This window comes from Ursus arctos, unplaced genomic scaffold, assembly GCF_023065955.2.
Source record: "Ursus arctos isolate Adak ecotype North America unplaced genomic scaffold, UrsArc2.0 scaffold_28, whole genome shotgun sequence".
Lineage (NCBI taxonomy): Eukaryota > Metazoa > Chordata > Mammalia > Carnivora > Ursidae > Ursus > Ursus arctos.
In genome coordinates this window covers 9,236,275-9,256,115 of record NW_026622963.1, presented here as the reverse complement: position 1 = coordinate 9,256,115, position 19,841 = coordinate 9,236,275, and the positions used below count along the sequence as shown (strand labels likewise).

Here is a 19,841-nt window from a genome sequence, read left to right as displayed (position 1 = left end):
GACTAGTTCTGTGCAGCTCTCCTCCACGCTCCTCTCCCACACTCACAGGGCTGGCTCATTCTAGGTGCCCAGGCTTTGCTGCCGCCATTTCGTGCCTTGCTGAGAAGCACAGCAGCCCCTCTTGGGTCCTTACACTCACCCGTGCACACCGACGTCCTGATAACTCCAGAGCCCCAGCTCAGCCCCTGTCCTGGAGAAGGAAGGGCCAGAGCAGCCTGAACTTTGTTGCAAAACAAGACGTGGTAATAAACATGGCTCCGATGGGCCTTCTCCAAACTTCTGCGGCAGGATAAGGGAGGTGGGACAGGGCCTCCTGCACGCTCCTCAGTAGTCCGGCCCTGGAACATGTCAGCCCCCCTGTGGGTCCTCGGTTGCCAAGGGCAGGGGTGGCTTGTGCGGTGGGGGGTCTGCCCTGCAGAGCCGCAGATGGGGACCTGGGTGTGCGCGTGGGCTAGAAGGCGCACCTGGGGGAGGCTGCGAGCCGGCTGGAGGGTGGACGGGGGGCTCCCCCGGAACCGCTCCCAGGGTAGTAACAGTGTGGGCTCTGGGCTTCGCCGGTCAGCACTCAGACTCTGACTCTGCACCCCGCACCTGCGGCTCCTCAGCAGGAGAGACGGGGTACTGGTGGCGTCCGTCTTCTGCATGAGGTTCTGGGAGAGGCGGCCTGTGAAGAGCTCCGCACAGGGCTTGGGGCACAGCACTGACTCAGCAAGGGCGGCTGTGAGGACTGGGTCAGGGCCACACTGCCCGCCCCGCTCCTGACCTCCTGGAGCTCCGGCCCTCTCCTCATTGTGCCGACCCCTCCCTCTGGGCCTTCGGGTTCCTCAGGGGTCCTCGGGAAGGTGGGATTGGGGAAGACGCTGCCTTGTCCTGTGGGGGTGGGGGCTGCAGCTCCAGAGCCCGGGGCGGGCTTCTCAGAGGCTTCTCGGTGGGGATCTGGCTCAGGCCTCAGGTCTGAGCAGCTCTGGACTTGCAACCCCCCACCTGCTTCCACCCAGAGGGAAGAGGGTCAGAGGGCAGGACAAGCCACCTACCCTCCCCCAGCAGCTTCAGAACCAAGCAGCTGGTCCATGCAGGGGGACCACTGGCAGGACTTGGTGATGAATTGAAGTGTGTGTGTGTGTGGGGGGGGGTGGGTGACGAGAGCAGTCAGGAAGAAGGAGTAGCAGCAGCAGCCTTGAGGACCGGTTTGTCACTTTGCCATGTTCAACCCCCACCGCTGGCTTTGTGGATGGTTCTGGACGTGAGTGACCACCTTTAGTTAGCTGAGGAAGAAAGCTCACATGCCCTCCTATTTCACTACTTCCTTCTTTCACTTCTTTCTCCCCGTCTTCCTTCCTGTCTTGTCCTCTTCAGAGGCCAGTGCTCCAGCCTTGAGTCTGGTCAGTGAGGTTGGGTCCTGCGCTGTGGAGGCCCCGTCCCCTAGCTGGGGCCTTCCTCCTGCAGGTAGGAGGAGCCTTTCCCCCTCACTGGACAAAGGTCTGGAGCTGTAGGCCAGCCTGGGTTTCTGAGTCTGACACACAAAGGCTCTGTGGCCCAGAGAACTCGAATCTTTATACATACGGCCTCTGCAAAGCTCTTCACAGTAGAGAGCCATTATCCTGGCCCCGGAATAAAGAGTGGGCTTGGGGTCACTGAAGGTAGTCAGAGAGGGAAGAAGGAATCACCTCTGGAGAAGAGGCCTCGAACAAGAATGAAAGGAGGAGGGGGGGTTGGTGAGGTCATGAAGAAACACAGCCGGTCCAAGCTTTTCTATCAAGCTCAGGACCCAGTGTTGGAGAGCTTGGATAGGGCCCAGGGGCTTCTATTTTTCTTTATTCCAAAGCTCATGGCCACCATGACTTATTTAAAAATATTATATTTAGGTCTTACTCATGGGAAGTGTGTTAGGAATAAATTTATCACTATTTTCATCTCTGCCATGATGGATTGCCGTCACCACCAGCATCAACACAGAGCTGCCATTGGAGGTACTCGGTAAGTTTTTGCTGACAGAACGGAAGTCTGAACCATCACCGCCACCACTGCCAGATTCAACGTTACACGTCTGCCACCAGTGTTACCCATGACATCACCACTACCACCACCTCCACCATCATCAATGACATCACACCTCTGTCACCATCCGTACCATACCACTGGAACCAAGAACATCACTGACAACCACCAACCTCACTGATGTCCCGGTCATCATCACCAAAGCTTATCCTGCCACCTACACCACGATCACCTCGCCATTAGTACCACTATCCTCATGTGACATCACCACCATGACCCTGACATTGCCAGCACCACCATGACATCACACCCTCATTGCTGACATCACCAACACCACCACTAATTGTTATCTTCTCCCATAGAACCATGTTCCTTTCCTTCAAGGCACAAAAAGGAAATGTGCAATTATACATTCTTTAAGGTGGTTATCTGGTCCTCACTCAACTCTACGTGACCCGGAATTGGGAATTGTGTCTCTCTTCACCCCACTCTTGAGTTCTCAGTGCCTGGACAGTGGGCAGCTCACAGTCAGGATTCAATAAACGTGTGTTGGATTAGAAAATGATTTAAACCAGCACGGTCTCTACGCTAAAGGGAACTTAGGCTCTCGGATTTCAAAGCTTCCCATAGTTCTCTCTCCGGACTGGCCTTTACTAGAAAAACATGACACTGGGTGATAAAGTGATAAACGAAGTGAGGAGAAGCCTGGGCTCAGCAGCCCTGTGGGAAGATTCTAATCTGCACTCCACTGGCCAGGGGTGCTGTGGATGAGCCGGGAGAAGTCTGCTCTTCTAAGATCTCTGCTCCCATCACTACCCTCGCCTGACATTTAGCTGAACCTGGGTCAATTCAGTGTCAGGACTTAATCGAGCTCATGCTGAAGACCAACAGAGGTGTCAAACATGCTCCCAGGAGGCCAGAGTTTCTTTGGAGGTACCATAGGGAATGACGTGAGGTTTGGGGTGGGGTTTGAGGGGGATCACAGGAAGGAGGGCCTTGGGTTCCCCACCCCCACTTCGAACACGGGGCTCCTGAGAAAGATTGTAAAACTGTAGTTTTAGCAGCACACGATTTTACAAACAGATTTGAAAACCATTGGTCTAGAAAGTGAGTTCTCAAATTTTTAAGTTTTGGAATAGATGTCTGGCATGGTGTATATGTCTCAGCCAACAATCATAGGCCAACTGATGCCACCAGGCCAAAGGATGCCTTAGGAAAAGCACATCTGACGTTTCCCTGGACTCTTCCCAAGGCCACAGTTGGCGCACCAAGTTATCTTTTACTCTGGTTCTTTGGTCAAATGAAAACAAGGTGTTGTTCTTAGAGAACGTACGCCACACAGGAAATACTGTCTTGGGAACATAAGCCAAGAAGGGCAGTAGCCGAACTTACCCACGTGCCTTCCCGCCTGGAAAGTGCTGGCTCTTTAGCCATGCAGGAAAGACCCTGGTAGGGGGACCAGGGCCCCACTCCAGCAACACCCCGTCCAGCACGTACACAGTGGCCAAGAGACTCAGAGCTAGCCATGGATGGGGACCGTCACTTGAGGGGAAGGAGACCAGACACTAATTGGGAATGTAGTGCTTTTTGAGTGACGGTCACTGAGAGTGACAGGATGGGAGCAGAAAGGGGGGCAGCTGGGGAAGAGGGAGAAGGATGGTTAGGCCTCCTTCTGAGGGCCAGGGTCACAACAAAACCAGGGGATCCTTCCTGCCCATCCGTCAGCCCCTCTGTAAAGGTGTAGCCACTGGGCTGGTGTGTGTGTGTGTGTGTGTGTGTGTGTGTGTGCTTGCATGCATGTGTGCACAGGCAGAGCAGAAATGGGGGCACCTGGCCAGCCCCGGCCCTTCTGTGAGTTCAGCTCCTTCTGGCCAATCATCACGTCTGCCCCGAGGCACCCTCGGAGCACGAGCAGGCTGGGCAGGGGGTTCTGGGCTGTGGCACCATCTGGGAAGGGTGGGCCCACACAGCCTCTGCCCAGGGGGGGCTACTGACGTGCCTGGGCCAGGGACCGGGGGGCGTTCTCCGGAGGGACTGAGTAAGGCTGAAGGAGAGAGTTTAGTCCGAGGAGGCATTCCAGGCCGAGACGTGAGGGTGTGCTTGTGAGGCTTTGAAACCAGGAAGGGAATGGCCTGCGAGCCAGAGACCTGGGCCGTGTCCTTCCACAGACTGCGGGGGAAGCCCTGGAAGAACCACTGAGCGCGTGACCACAGCGTCGGGCATAAGGGGGAAAAGGCGGAGTGTGTGCAAAGCCCTGTGGTCAGGGCCTCTCCTCAAGACTTGGCCCAGGGATGGAGCAGGGGTGCCTGCCCCCCTCTAGCCTCGCCATCTCCCTGCTCGCCCACCAGGCCTCCCTTTGTATCCAACCGTCCCCTCTGCCTGCACGCGTCCCCAGGAGACACCCTGCCCACCACAACCTGCGACTCCAGACGGGTAGGTGTGGTTGTATTACCTACTCCCTCACCCAACGCCCTGTCAGACTTCACGGCTGAGGAACCACCTCCGTCCTGTCCGTCGAGGGCATCTGTCCATTGCGAGAGTCCTCAGAGAAAGAAGTCCTTTAATGGCTGAGGAACCTGGGCAAGAGGAGGGTTCCGGCAGGTTGAGGTGGACAGACGTTGGTCTGTTGCTCTCATTCTTCAGTCTGTCCAGCCGGGTGACATTCCACTGAACCCCCGGGGGCCCAGCCCTGTGCCCGACCCGCTGGGATGGACGCAGGGAACAGAGGGATGAGGGCCCCGTCATGGGCAGCAGGGTCTCCCTGCGGAGGGCGGGAGCTGCATATGCAAACAGCAAGGCCACCGTGCCGAGCAGCACCCATGGGCTGCGGCAGAGAACGAGGCACAAACCCTGTCTCTGAAGCCGAATAGCCTGCCATGTGCCGGAGCTGGGCTTGGAAAATCCAAGGGGGCTTCTTGGACGAGGAAGACAAATAATCAGGGCCACTTACATCTTTCTGGATGAGCTCAGCATACACCAAGCAGGCAGCAGAGATCAGCACGTCGGCGTCAAGGTCAATGAGGTTGTTGCAGGCCTGTGCCAGGAGAGGAAGCCGGGAGGAAGCAGGTCTCCCTGGGCACAGGCGGCTGCCTGCTACTTCCCGGGGGACAAGGCCACTGCTCACGGCAGTCACCGGGGCCACCTGATCTCTTCCCAACCAGCCTGGCACGAGTGCCCGAATTTCACCACTGGAATGTGGTATTGGGGGGGAGATGGTAAATGTCGTTTTCGTACGGGGCCCTAAGGAGTACCAGAGTTCCACTGAGGGTCTCAGGAGTTTCTAAGGAGAACTTTTTCTATAATTGGGCTGTTGCCCTAGATTTTTTTTAACCTAGACTCCAGCTGCTTTTTAGAAATGTCAGAAAACCCTCGGTCCTTTTGCACAGGGGACCCTAAGGCCCAGGGGGGTTAACTGTGAGGCAGTAAACCTAGAGGTTAAGAAGCATTCAAGGCCTCGGTTTCCTCCTATGCTAACTCGGGGTGCTGCTGTGGTGGTTACGGTCCCTCTGCTTCCGGCTTGTCACGGGCTTACGTGAGCTGGTCTCTATCAGCACCAGCACGGTGCTCAGGGCATCACAGTTCCCGCCAGGGGCCAAGGGCCAGGGTGGCGTTGAGGGGGGCTGGGGGGCCGGCGCAGCCCGAGGTGCTCTCACCAGGAGGATGCCGTCGCTGGTCATGCTCTCCTGCAGCACCTGCTCACGCACCATCTGCAACATGCTGTAGGCCACCAGCACCTGGAAGTTTCTGCAGGGTTTCCCTGTCAGCAGAACCTGCAGGCGGCCCGTGAGTCTCAGCCCGGGCCTCCTGGCCCTTGGGATGGTGAGGCCCACTGACCACAGCCCCGCCCCCGGGTCAGCCGGCCCTGGGCCTCGCTGCTGAGTCCCCTCATTCACTCAGGCAAGTGCTACCTCTGGGGATCCCAGGCATTGTGCTGGCTACTGGGGGACTCAAAGAAAAAGCTGCAGGGACTTCATTAGCTCGATGGAAGGAAGAGGGGGAGAGGAGGAGAGAGGGAAGGAGGGAAAGAGAAAGGGAGAGGGAGGGAGGAAGGGGAAAGAGGAGAAGGAGGGAGAATGACCCCATGACTATCCAAAGCATTTGAGAGGAGCCTTAGCAAAGCAACAGTTGATAAGCCCACCATCCAGGGGTGTCCCCAAAGGTCTGGGGGTGGCCATGGACTTGGGCATGGAAACCAGCAGGCCATGAGGGAGGGTAAGGTGGTTGGGAGTTGACTTGTGGGGCGCTGAATCCTGGGCTGAGTGTTGGGCTGGGCCAGAGCAGAAGTGGGTAGTGAGTCTCTTCCCAGGGAGGTTCATGGACTGATGGCCTCGGATCAAAGAACTGCACCTTGTCCTGCCCTTGGGGGGGCCCCTCCTTCTCCAGGGGTGAGGGGACGTGGAGCAGAGGGAGGCCTGCCTGGGCAGGGTGGCAGGACAGCAGGCCTGGCCTCCGCCTGCAAGGGCTGAGGGGCCCTCCTTCTGCCCTCGCTTCCCTGCAGAAGGTCCTGATGCGACTGGATGACAGATGGACGCGCTCACTTCCTCACTTCCCCCAATAAACCCCAACCAGCTCAACTCCATCCCAAGTCGGGAAACCAGGAAAAGGGCTTCCCCCGCCCGCTGGAGGGGTGGGGGCCTAGCCCTTCCATCCAAGGAGGACTCACCTCCCAAAGCCTCCAGACGTCGTCGAAGGACTTGAAGGCACGCTGGAAGCAGAGGCAGAACCAGGGGAAGAGGGACTGCACGGCTCCCGCCCCCTTCCCTCCTGTGGAGAGAGAAGTGGGGTGTCAGCCTGGAGGCCCAGGTCAGGAAACGGGGGGCAGCGCACGTGTTAGAGCAAAAGTGCACAGACAGGCCGAACGGCAGAGCACGTGAGCACACGGGGGAATCCAGAATGCCCGCTCTCACGTTGCCAACGGTCTTCCGAGAATGTTTGGGGGTGGATTTTCAACTGTCCAGATTCAACCCCATCTGGATGAACCCTCCTCCCAGGGCCCAGAGAGAAGACCAAAGTCCTGCTCCCTGGCCGCCCGGATGGGGCACTGCTGCCTGGGGCTGTGTTCTGGGCCCTTCTCATGCCTGCTCTGTGGAGGGAGCTGTACGTTTGCAGGAGGTTGAGTCGGGGGTCCACTCACTCAGGTGCTCAGCAAACACGGGGTCCAAGAAGTCGATCAGGGTGCTGAGCACGTCCAGGTTCTTGCCTACGCCGATCTTGATAACACAGCTGTTCTCCTGAGAAAGATGGGTCCGACTCTTTCTCTGCCTGAGGGCCGGCCTGCTTCACCGACAGCTCAGTTCAGAGGCCGTGTGTGCGGCCGGCTCCAGGCGGGGCTCGTGTCTCTACGAGCCTGGGCGTCTGTGTGCGCACGCTCCCATCACGTCTGTGTCGATGTGACCTGTGTGTGTAGGTGTGTTGGTTTGTAGGTGTGTATGCCCCTAAGCGTGTGGTGTATGCCCCTAAGCGTGTGGGGGTGGGGATCCAGAGATGTCTCGGGTGTGGCTCACAGTGCCGTGAGCCCAGCTTTGCCTCCGCACCCACGCCGCGGGTCAGAACCGTGCGGGACGGGGAGAGCGGCGAGCACAGTGTTGCAAGGGAGGAGGGTCGATTCTGGACAGCCTCTCACAGATCCTGAGGAAGGGCTTTCCCGGGAGGGTGTTCCGGGGAGAAGCACCTTCAAAACCCCTCAACCTGATCGCTGTGGGGTGCGTCTGGGGAGTCCCGAGTCCCCTGGTGGGCCTGAAGCGCGGGTCATGTGAAGGGAGCAGCAAGACGCAAGGCCAAAGATGTTCCCTGAATGCCTGGCCAAGGTTGTTGGATTTTGTTCCAGAGGCGATGGGGAGCCATGGAAGATCGTGGGAGCAGAGCCATGTTTTGGGAGGGGAATGCCAAGAGAGGGAGCCATCCCTGGGACTGGCCAGTTACACTCTTTCAAGGTTTGGCGAGAGCTGGACCCAGAACACCCTTCCAGCCCCCTCCTCAACTCGATGCCTGCAACACACACAGCCCACCTCCCATTAAACTCACTGGGGTGAGTGCTGCCTGCCCAGGATCCTCTGGGACCCAGAGGCTGTTTCAGGACTGGAGGAAAGAGCTAGGGCTCCCATTGCCTGCCTAACCTCCAGGGGGTGTCTGGGGAGTGGCAGGGAGGTGGTCCCTGAGCTCAGGCCCAGCCCTCACCGTTTTCTGCAGGAAGAACTGGAAAAGCCAGAAGGTCTCGTGGTCATGTTCTGCCATCAGCTGGAAAAGCATCACCATCTCGTGGAAGCCCTGCTGGTACTCTGGGGTGGGGGTGGGGACAGTGAGGACGGGTGAGCCGGGGCTTAGGCGGGGAAGGGATTCCAGGAAGAAATGGAGAGGAGGGGGCTGAGCAGAGGCTCGGCCCTGCGGCGCACCTGCCTGGGTATTGCAGACATAACTCAGAAGCAGGATTTTCTCCAGTCTCTTCTTGTCGATAAGAACGTTTCCTAGGGGGTCTTTGTCGTAGAGTTTCTGAATGTCATATGCTAGGTTGGGGACAAGAGACAGGTAGGTGGAACCAGATCACCTCCAGCAGAGGGACCATGAATGAGTTTCTTCCCCGGGAGGGCAGGACCCAGGGCACCCTGGGAAGTGGATTGTAAAAACAGCATCAGCCCAGGAGGCTCTGCCCAGCACCACACCCTGAGCTGCCTGGCTTTGTCCCTACCTCCAAGTCTTGGACTAGGCCGTACCCTCCGCCAGGAATGCCCCCCATCCCCGACCCCGCTCCACCGGTCCCGTCCAACTGAAATCCAGCCTAGTTCAAGGCCAGAGGGGAGAGATGAAGACAAAGCAGCAGGAACAGCGTGCACTCGGGGGGATGTGCCACTAGGCATGGAGGAGTCCCTGGGAGAGATGGTGCACGACTCACCAGGGTTTGGCTGCAGAATTCCAGAATTCAAGGCAGCTCCCAGGAACCAGGGAACCATCTGCCCTGGATATGACTGAGGAGCGGGCAGGCATGGCCCTGGCACTCCCCACTGCCCAGCCCTGCCCTCCCGACTCTGCTCACCAATGGTATTCCGAGTCTCCATAAAGTTCCGGTGCAGGTTTTCCAGAAGCGGCTGAATCTTTTTATACATCTCGCATAAGGCCTCATAGTTCTTCCTGTGCACACAGAACTGAGGCTGGAGGAGGCTGCCTTCTCCCCGCGAATCAAGGGCAGTCTAAGCCGCGCTCTCCACAAGGCTGCCCCCCCGCACCCCACCTGTGATGCTTTCCCTCATCTCTGCACCAGCCCTAACCATGTTCTGGCCCTGGAGGGCGGTATGGAGGTGGGTTCAGTCTTGTGGCCCTGGGGGTCCCACAGCTGCTCCTGAATCCTGGCTCCGCAAATTAATAACTGGGTGTTTGCAATGAGGGTGAGGCCTGGGGGACATCACGATCCCTCGCTAAGCCTCAGTTTCCTCTTCCGTAGAATGGGGATAATCCCGGCACCTCCGCGTTAGAATTGGAAGGGTTGGATGAGGCCGTGTCTGGTGTCCGTCATGAGGACGTGCTTAGGTGCTGTAGGAGGCTGAATGGTGACCCTTCAAAAGATAAGTCTAGGCCTTAACCGCTGAATCCTGTGAATGTGAACTTATTTGAAAAAGGGCCTTTGCGGATGTAATTAAGCTAAGGAGCTGGGGATGAGATCCATCTAGATTATCTAGGTGAACCCTGAATCCAATGACAAGTGTCCTTCTAAGGACGCACAGAGATAACACAGAGACAGAGGGAAAGCAGCAGGCCACATGACCACAGAGGCCGAGATCGGAGTTGTCCCCGGAGCTGGCAGAACCGGAGGCAGGGGAGGACTCTTCCCTAGAGCCTTCAGGGAGTGTGGCGCTGCGGGGATGTGCTCTGGGGCCTCTGGCTTCCAGAACCGAGAGAGTAGATTTCTGCTGTTGCAAAGTCCTGGTTTGTGGTGCCTGTTACAGCAGCCTCGGGGAGCTAACACAGGCTCTTGTCAGGGCTCTGGAGCTTTCCAGGCTGGCCCTCTGTTCCCCTACTGCCCTGAATGCTTCTCCACTGGCCCTTTGTGCATGAATCTTCACCTCAAATAGGCTGTGTAGGCCCTAGGGAAGGAAGGGAAGGGATGCCGGCGGGAAGAGGAGCTGTTGGGATCAAGCCCATGCCGGGCAGTGTGTGCCCTGCTGAATGGAGCTGGGCGGGAGGGTGTTGGCATCTCCTGTGTTCCGGCCCCTGGGTCAGGAGCACATGGGGTTTTGTCTCTTAGGTTTTGTCTCTTAGAATAAGAAATGCATCTAGGGGAAGAAGACAGCACTTGTCAGGCTGGGGTGGGCACCCCCCTGCTTTTTCCCTCCCCTGACAAGATCTGGAATGTTCTACCTCCTTGTGCTGTCCACGGTGAGCCGCTCATCCTGGGAGCTCTGCCATGAGTAGTAGCCCGTGAGGAACTTCCAGGCTTCTGTCCTCACGAAGGGGTGCAGACCCTGGGGGTGAGGGCGAGAGTTGAGAGGTCATGGGACCTCCAGAGGCCTGCCAAGAGGGTGTCTCCAAATGCCATGCCTGCCCCTTGTCCACCCATGCCCTCCAGTGCCAGGGCAAGGCCTTGGGGACCGTACCCGCTCCAGGATGTTGACACAAATGAAGTCTCGTGACTTGGCCAACAGACCGTTCTCATCAAAGAAGCCATCCCATTCTGTCTTGTCAATGGGTGGTTTTCTCTTCACCTGGCAAAGACAATCACTTCAGCCCTCTGTTAGGAACCTTTGGCTTTTCTTTAAGTGTGATTTTTTTTTTCCCATGCTATACTCTGGAGTTTGCAATATGAATCAAGTTCCCTGCCTCTGACTCACTTCTGGAAATCTATCCTGAAGAGATTACTGCAAAGTTATAGAAAAATGCTGAATGCACAATAATTTTCATTGGGCATTACTTACCAAAATGAAAACCACACGTGCTGTAAACATTAAGCAATAAGGGAATAGTTAAATAAACTATGATTTATATGCTCAATGGAATATTGTGAGGCATAAAAAATGATGCTTACAGGGAACAAATAATAACCTGGAAAAATTAAAATGTTAACGGAAAAAAGCAGAATACAAAATTATACATTCAGTATCTAGTCTCTGTCCTCTCTAAGCACTATACCTGTTACATATTATAAAAACTACACCTTATATACTCTAGTGAATAGTGAATTAACTCCTATAAAAATCCTGCTAGGAAAAAAACTGAAAAAAAAAAAAAAACCCCCACCAAAAGCAAGAGTGATTTCTTTGAGAAATAGGGTCCTACATAAGCTTTTCCTTTTTCTTGTGTTTCCAAACTTTTTTGTAATAATGTCTACTGCTTTGATAGTGGAAAAATATAAAATAAGCACTAAACACTCCATGAGCTACCTTTTGCCTTTCTTGGAAGAATGAAACAGTTCATCACAAGAAATGGTTTCTGGTTTATAAGAGAGGGGTGTGTGTGTGTGTGTGTGTGTGTGTGATGGGGGGAGGTGAGTACACTGCATGCAAAATAATTAAAAATGCTCATTAGACAGTAACCAGGACATAAGAGCTCCTGTCAGACTGGGGGAAGCTTCCTAGAGGAAGCCTTTATTGGAGAGAAGCCGTCTTGCAGGCATGAGGATGTGCTGATGGACAGAGCTTGGCAGGTGACTAGACATGTCTGATAGACACACTCCCAACTCCCCATTGATATACACCTGGATATGCACACGTGTGACTCAAGTTGAATTTGCTTACGAGTCACCTGAGAATCTTCTTCAAATGCAGATTCTGACTTAGAGGGTCTGGGGTGGGGCCCAGGAGGACATGTTTCTAACAAGCTCCCAAGAGATTGTCATTGCCACTGGTCCACTGACCACGAGAGAGGCAAGCTGTTAGAAATTGCTTTAGCACTGGAAATAAAAAACTAAGAACCCACGGGCCAGATTTGGGATAATTTCCACTAACTCCACATTTGATAGGGATGGATTGAGCCCCTTAGTAACTCATACATGCTCTATCTTCTGAACCGAAGTAGGACACAAGAGCCCGAGAAGATACCAAAAAAACCTCCACCCTCATCGCTGGCCTGTCGTTGGACATCGTTGGGAAGTGGGGCCTGTCCTGATGCCACGCCCCAGTTGCACAGACACTGTCGTCTGAGAAGAGCAGAGCAGAGCCCGGCTTCTGTCCGTCCCTCAAGCTGCCATCATATTCTCCCAACCTATATTCAGACTGCAACACTCAGAATGCACTGTGGCAGGAAGCAAGAGAGAAGACGCAACGTTGCGCTGTGTCCTGGGGTCCTTAGTTATGAAAGGGAACTTTGGCAATGCATTTCCATAGAAATCTTAGCCAATTGATCAATGTCTATGGTAAAGACAGCTGTGGTTTTGATGGGGACTGTATTGAATTTATAGGTCAAACTGGGGAGAATGGATAATAACATTGAGCTTTCTGACCCCTGAACATGGTATATTTATCCATCTATTTAGGTCTTTAATTTCTCTCAGCATTGTGTCATAGGTATATAAACTATTCATATATTTTATCAGATTTATCCCCAAATATTTTGGTTTGGGGAGGATGTTATGGTAAAGGGTGTTATTTTTAAACTTTCAACTTCCGATTGTTCGTTGCTAGTATATAGAAACACAACGGATTTTTATACATTGATCTTGTATCCTGCCGCCTTATTGACCTCACTTATTAGTCCTAGTAGCTCTTGTGGATTCCAGGGGGATTTATCGTAGAGGCCAACAATCAGCAACCCACAACCCGTAGGCCAACTCTGGCCTGTAACCTGTATTTTTTTTTAAATAAAGTTTTTAAATAAAGTTTTATTGGCATTCATTCATGTATTGTCTATGGCTGCTTTCATGCTAAAATAGTAGAGCTAAGCAGTTGCAGCAGAGACGTATGGCACACAGACTAACGTACTATCTGGACGTCTGCAGAAAAAGGTCACCAGCCCTGACACAGGGGACCATGTTGTCGCTGAATAGGGGCAGATTAACGTCTTCCTTTCCAATCTGGGTGCTATTTATTTATTTATTTATTTATTTAACTGGCTGGAACTTCCAGTGCAATGGTGAAGAAACTTGGTGAGAGCAGGCATCTTTGTTACCAATCTTAGAGGAAAAGCATTCAGACTTTCATGATTCGGTATGATGTTAGCTGCAGGCCTTTTGTAGCGTCCCTTTATCAGGTTGAAGAAGCTCTCTTCCGTTCCTGGTTTACAGAGAGTTTTTTTTTTTTTTATAATGATTTTTTATTATATTATGTTAGTCACCATACAGTACTACGGAGAGTTTTTATCAAGAATGGCTACTGGCTTTTTTCAAATGATACTCCACATCTGTTGAAATGATCGTATGGTTTTTCATTTCTTAGTTTGTTAATATGGTAAATGATATTGCATGGTTTTGAAGGTTAAATCACCCTTGCGTTCCTTGGCTAAACCCCGCTGGTGGTATGTTATCCTTTTTATACATTATTGGAGACTCTGCTACATTTCATTTAAGATCTTTCTTTGCATCAATGTTCACGTGAGATATTGGTCTATAATTTTATTTTCTTGTAATGTCTTTGATTTTCAGGGTAATGTTGGCTTCGTAGAAAGAGCAGGGATGTATTCCCACTTTAAAATTTTTAAGGATAGTTTGTGTAGAATTGGTATTATTTCTTTCTTCAATATTTAGTATAGCTCACCAGGGAAGTCATCTAGGCCTGGAGTGTTTTTTGTGGGAAGATTTTTAACTACAAACATTTTTTTATTCGATTGAAGGATGGAGTCAGAAGGAAAAAATTTTTTTTACTTTAAAAATTAGAGATTTATAGGAACACGGCATTTTCCTTCAAATTCACTTTTAGAAATCAAAGCAAATAATACAGGAAACAACAAGAAATTCTTAAAGCATAAAGCATAAAAAAGGATAGAACCCCAAATAAATCAATTATGAAAATAAATGCATTAAATTCTCTGATTGGTTGTAAACACTTACAAAGCATTGGTGATGTGCCAGGCACTGTCCTAAGCACTTTATAGTCATCATTTAATCTTTGCAACCCTACGAGGTAGCTGTGGTTATTACACTGTTTTACTGATCAGGGAACTGAGGCTGGAGGAGGATTATTTAGTATATCTGAAGTCATACAGTAAATATCAGGGCTGAGATTTGAACCCAGAGCTGTTTGGCGCAAGAATCAGGGTGTTTAGCCCTAATTCCATGCTACCAGGGAGAGTAAAAAGTAAGGATTTTCAGTTTGAATAAAAAATATACATTATTACAAGCTATTAACAAAAGGCATACCTTAAAATCTATGCCAGAGAAAGATTTAAAAATAAATGATGAACGAAGATATGAAAAGAGGGTCAACAGAAATGAAAGGGTAGCAAAGTAAATAATATGCACAGAAACCAAAAAAAAAAAAAAAGATATGACATCAACATAATAAGGCAGAGATAATCAGAAACATCACATGAAGGCATTTGCTGAGTGCTCGGTGAATTTACAGGACTAAACCTCTACCTGCAACTAATGGCCATCTGCCTAACTTTGCCGGGGCTGAATTCACTTATGAAAAGTCGCTGACTTCCCCTTTCAGGAAACTCAATTTCTCTAGTTCCACCACTTCTGTGGGCAAACCTAAGCAAACGAAAGGCCAACCACAGGAACATCTAAGACGTTTGCTGGCAAGCCAAGGACAAGCACAAGCACAGGAAGCCTGTTGACCTGGGAATATTTCCACACAGAAGTCCTCCGCCTCTCTTCTCCAGTCCATTCACACAGCCTGTCTATGCCAGAAATCGTAGAATCTGTGTCTGGGGTCCTTTGAAGTAAGAGAGATCGTCAACTCAGTGGGCTCTCAAATCCATCTTCATCCTCCCATAGTCCCCCATTCCTTGCTCCACTCACCTACGAAACCCCTGCACCACCATCTGGGTACAAAGACCTGGAGATTCAGGATGGGGTGATATCTAGTCCATGAGGTGCTGGATACCCTTCAGCTCTGCTATAGCTTTTTTCCCCTAGTCTCTTAGGAAGAGTACGTCTAGCAGTTGTGAAAGTCTCGCATCTTCGTGGTGGGCTTAACCATGTTAAAGCTCTCCCCCAGCAAACCTAGCGACACCATGGCCATGTTTCCTCCAGAGTAGGGGGGCCAGAAGTAGGAGTCCTGAGTGGTTCAGTCGATCTAACACCTTCCTGCTACCAGTGGGCTTGGCTGCAGACATATATCCCCCACCTTCTTCTATTCTGCATCATTAGGTTAAGGATTTTCTCTAATATTTTAATTTTTTTAATTTTAAAGATTTATTATTTATTTGAGGAGAGGGAGAGCACACAGAGGGAGAGGGAGAAGCAGATTTCCAGTTGAGCAGAGAGCCCGACATGGGGCTTGATCCCAGGACCCCGGGATCATGACCTGAGCCGAAGGCAGACGCTTCACCAACTGAGCCACCCAGGCGCCCCCTCTAATATTTTTAGTAAAATAGGAACGCTACTGGAGGATAAGGCAAGCTTTTCCAGGAGGGTTTTTGATGCCATGTTGCTCTGAATACAACAGAGCCCCCCAGGAGGCCTGGGAAGGGTCACTGGCTGCTTATGGTTCTCAACCTTTTCTACTCCAGTTCCCTTGAGGGACAAGATACACCCCCAACAGTAAGAATGGCTCATTACATCAGTGACTCTCAGCCAGGGGAGAGCAGGGTGGCCCAAGGAGGGAAGGAGTATTAAAATTGGGGTCGAGGAGGCGTATGTGTGACTTGAAAGTTACCTGGGTGATTAGCACCATCAGTATAGCATAGTGATTAAATGAATGGTTCAAAACAGCGGTTCTCAGAGTTAGCTGCACATCAGACTCACTTGGAGCACTCGTTCAAACACAGATCACTGGACCCCACCCTGAGAGTGTCTGGTTCAGAACACCTGGGGATCAGGAGTCTGCATTACAAGTTCCCAGTTGATGCTGATGCGGCCGTTTTGGGCACCACACTTTGAGAATCACTGATTTGGGAGATGGACTCCACAGTCTGGGTCTAAATACCAGCTCCGCCACTTACCGGCTGTGTGACTTTAGGCAAGTGGCTTTGTCTCTGTGCCCCAGCTTTCTCCTAAAATGATGCTAATAGCATCATCCACCTTGTAGAGGGTTATGGTGAGAATAAATGACTGTAAATAAAGCATTTAGAACAGCTGCGGTACATACTAAAGGCTATGTGACAGTTATTTTATTATTATCACTTTATAATTTCAGAGAAATGAATAAAGATATAAAGAAAATCCAAGTCAAGACCTGTTGATAATTTGCAATGAAGCCATAACATTTAAAACTCAGGGGGAGGGGTGCCATTTTGCCTTTCTGCTTTCTTATGTATCACTCCTTAATCAATATGATTAATGAGATTTGAGATTGGTTAAGGTCATTATAATTAGTTATTATGATTTTGAAAAATACACCGTGTGGAAAACTTATGACTGAGGCTGACATTTAATGAATAGATGTATCTGATTAAATGGGCTCAAAACCACCTACTAACAAAGGCATTACTGCCACCTGGTGGCAGCATACCAAAATTGTTGGCAAAAACACCAAGGAAAATTTATCAGCATCTTCAGGACTGACCTTGCAAACCGAAAAGTCATTAAAGTTAGAATGTCACATATGGGGAAAGGTAACTGGCTTAGAAAGAAGAGTGTCCCATCCAAGTACTAACCAGGCCCGACCCTGCTTAGCTTCTGAGATCAGACGAGATCGGGCGCGTTCAGGGTGGTATGGCCGTAGACAGAAAGAAGGGTGAAAGGGAGCAAGGGGACCTGTGTTTTTCAGTCCTGATGTGAGATCCAGGTACAACTTACCCTGCTCAACCTTGTAGGCAAGCTCAGGGTTCTAGTCCTTCCCACCCCACTGAGGAAAGTGGCCCTAATGCAAACCAGAAGCTGGGGAGGGAGGGACTTGGAGCTGATGAAGAACACGCACCAGGATGAAGGAGGCTGACCACCTGGCAGAGAGGCTGTTTTCAGGAGAGAGGGTGGTCATGGCCCTGGCTGGACGTCTTCAAAGCAGCTTCTGACCAGAGCTCACTTGGAGCCTAAATGATGCTTAATTAGCAGGGGAAAGTGATCTTCCTTTTGGGGGATGAATTTCATTCTCGGGAGGAACTGGGCCTCTCCTTAACCTCCCACAGCTGAACAGAGCCAGGCAGCGTGTGTCACAAGGCCCCTGGAACCCTCATCACAATGACCATGGAACATGGGAGTCCTCAGCTCCAGACGTAACACACACCCAGGAGTCGACTAGATCTACCAGTCAGCCAGAAAAATCGCAGGACACACAGGATGTACAGTGGAGGTTGGGGCTGAGAACAGGCAGATCAGTGTGCTGGGCAGGTCAGGGGAGGCTTCCGAGGAGAGGTAGGCCAGGGAGCCTTCCTCCCTATCTCTGGGCTATCCCTCCTCTGGGCCCCCTCCCCTTGTTATGGCACAGATCAGTACCAAACGCAGATAACACCTAGAATCTGAGCTGCCGGTGTCTTGGGTGTCAATTTCAGATTCAGAATCAGTTGTCTGGGCTGGAGACCTGCGGGACTCTCTTTTGAAAAACTCCCTGGGTGATTCAGTATCAGTATGTGTGTTTGACTGGTAGCTCCTGGGGTTAGAGACCAGTCTTACCTATCTTTATATCTAGAGCACTTAAGACAATGCCCGCATGACTGAATGAAGGACTTAATTGAATGGAAGAATAAACGAAGCTTAGATCTCATCCCACTGTCCTCTCTGAAGGTATTACAGAGATTCCACATGTGCCTTGTCTCCCCTCCTACCCTCGGTTCCTCAGGCCAGGGGCAACGTCTGTCCCTACAGCCTGGCACTTGGCAGGTTCTCAGTATTTGTTGAATGAATCAGAGATGTTGGCTCCTCTTGGCTCCGGCCTCACTGGTTCTCTACCTTAAGCATTGCTTGCGTTTCTACCTAGGTCCCGGCCATCTGGCTTGAAAGCATCCATAGTCATTAAGAGATAGTAGTAATTAGATGAACCAATTTGAGATCAGGAGCTTGGAGATGGAATTTGGACTCTGACCTTAAATTTGGATGGTCCCTCCTTCTGAGCCATGGGTCCCGCAGCCATGAAATCAGAATATAGTCAACCTCCAGCTCTCACATCCTTATTAACATAATGAATCAGCATCCACGTGGAAGTCTTCGGTGGACACAATGCATTGTCTCATTTACTGTTACTGTTCTGCTAGCTTGCGCCACTGTGGGGGTCCTTTTAAATCAAAACACCTTATTCTCTGCCTACCTCCACTACCTCATGCCAGCCTAGGAAAACATTATAGCTTCATCCCCTCAGTCCTAGGTCTTCAAGGAGCAGGAGGTGGGTGGCTTTGAGCAGGACGGGATGGAATGAGGATAGGGCAGCCTCCCACAACAGGGTTCCTCTATTCTGCGGTCTGCAAGAAGCTTCCAAAGCAAATGTCCAGAGCAGGAGACATGGCATGGGCATTACTCACCATTTGGGATTATCTATGCCTCTGTTCCCCCACATTAACGACGTCGACAACTGAGAATTAACTGCAATTTTTCCCTAAGAAGCTCAGGATCAGGCAGGGAGTTGGAAAAACTGTGTGTTAAATTGGACGTGGCTTCTAAAATGAACACGATGGCCATAGATCATCACTTGAACTTCCTTTCACCTCTGGCTCCTTGTCTGTAAATTGTAGATAATAACCCTGGCCCAAATTAGCCAGCATGGTTTGGTCATATTACAAAAGCCTCAGAGCAACCACATGGAGGCTTAATATTCAAATGGAATTGCAGGATACCGAAGCAAGAAGGGTTTTGGATCCCTTTTACTCCTTTTGCTGAAACTTACAAGGGATTTACATGTGTCAATCTCATTTCTTCAGGGCTGACTGGTTCTTACCATGTCCATTTATTTACATAATTCCTCTAATTCTTTACATTCCCCCCAATCATTTGTCTTTTACGCATTTCCCCCTCCTTGATGGCAGCCCAGTTTTTCCACTTTAAATTTCTGTACATGGGGGTTCTTCAGGGCACAAGAATCCCAGCTTTTCAAATATTATTCTTGGTATGGGAGTATGGGCAAAGTTGGAGAGATATAGAATTTGCATTAAAGAAGTCCTGGGAGGGAGCAACCCTCCTTGCCCACCTTTTTTGGGGGGAATCTGGGTTGTCCCCTGGCTGAAGGGTGTGGCGGTGAGGCAGGAGGGTGGCGGGGAGGCTTGGAAGGGGCCTGGGGAAGACCCTTTCATCCTCAGAAGAGCACGGCTCACGCAGTGAGAAGGCTCATGGGCTTTGGTGCCAGAAAAACCCAAGTTCGAATCCTGACCATGCCGCCCAACCAACCATGCGACCGTGGTCCCACCTACTGTGAAAGGCATGCCATCTTTCCACCTGTGCGTGGCCACTCAACAGTAGGCCCTGGGCCTGGGACACTTCCTGACTAAGAGACAGGGAGTCCTCACAGCCTGTGCTGGATTTATCCCCTCCTGTGGGAATGTCTGTGCCTGTTCCAGATTCAATGTGCGCTCCTTTGTTCTGCTCAAGTGTGTGCGTCAAGTGGCGCCTGGCCAATCCCGCCGCTGAATCTCTTCCCAGCAGGGCGGGAGCGGGGTCCTTTGTCTGCAACCCAAGAGGGGTGCATGCAGATCAGAGCCCTGTGTTGGCTGCGGCACGAGACCCACTGGCCACAGTGGACTAAGGCCCACTCCTGAAGTTGGTCCCCCTCTGTCTCTTTGCATGAACACAGCCTTGTTCCCTCCGGGGCCTGTGTGAGTAGCGTCTCTCCTGGTGATGCCGACACCTGCAAACAACGGAGCGGATTGGCATTGCGGGACGCTGTGCCTGGTGC

At 51.5% G+C, this 19,841-nt stretch overlaps 1 protein-coding gene across 2 annotated transcripts; it reads right to left on the bottom strand.

The window, feature by feature from the left end:
- Positions 1-4,541: 4,541 nt before the first annotated feature.
- On the bottom strand, positions 4,542-17,003 carry TBC1D21 (TBC1 domain family member 21). Of its 2 annotated transcripts, XM_026478612.3 has the most exons (11): positions 16,944-17,003; positions 10,584-10,691; positions 10,348-10,451; positions 9,029-9,123; positions 8,391-8,501; positions 8,176-8,276; positions 7,133-7,229; positions 6,662-6,762; positions 5,652-5,768; positions 4,949-5,032; positions 4,542-4,574 (listed from the first exon to the last, which is right to left on the bottom strand). In XM_026478612.3, the coding sequence occupies exons 1-11, from the start codon at positions 17,001-17,003 to the stop codon at positions 4,542-4,544; spliced, it is 1,011 nt and encodes a 336-aa protein (XP_026334397.3). The 2 variants fall into 2 exon arrangements, with proteins under 2 accessions (XP_026334397.3, XP_057159796.1); XM_057303813.1 differs by lacking the exon at positions 10,584-10,691.
- Positions 17,004-19,841: the final 2,838 nt, after the last annotated feature.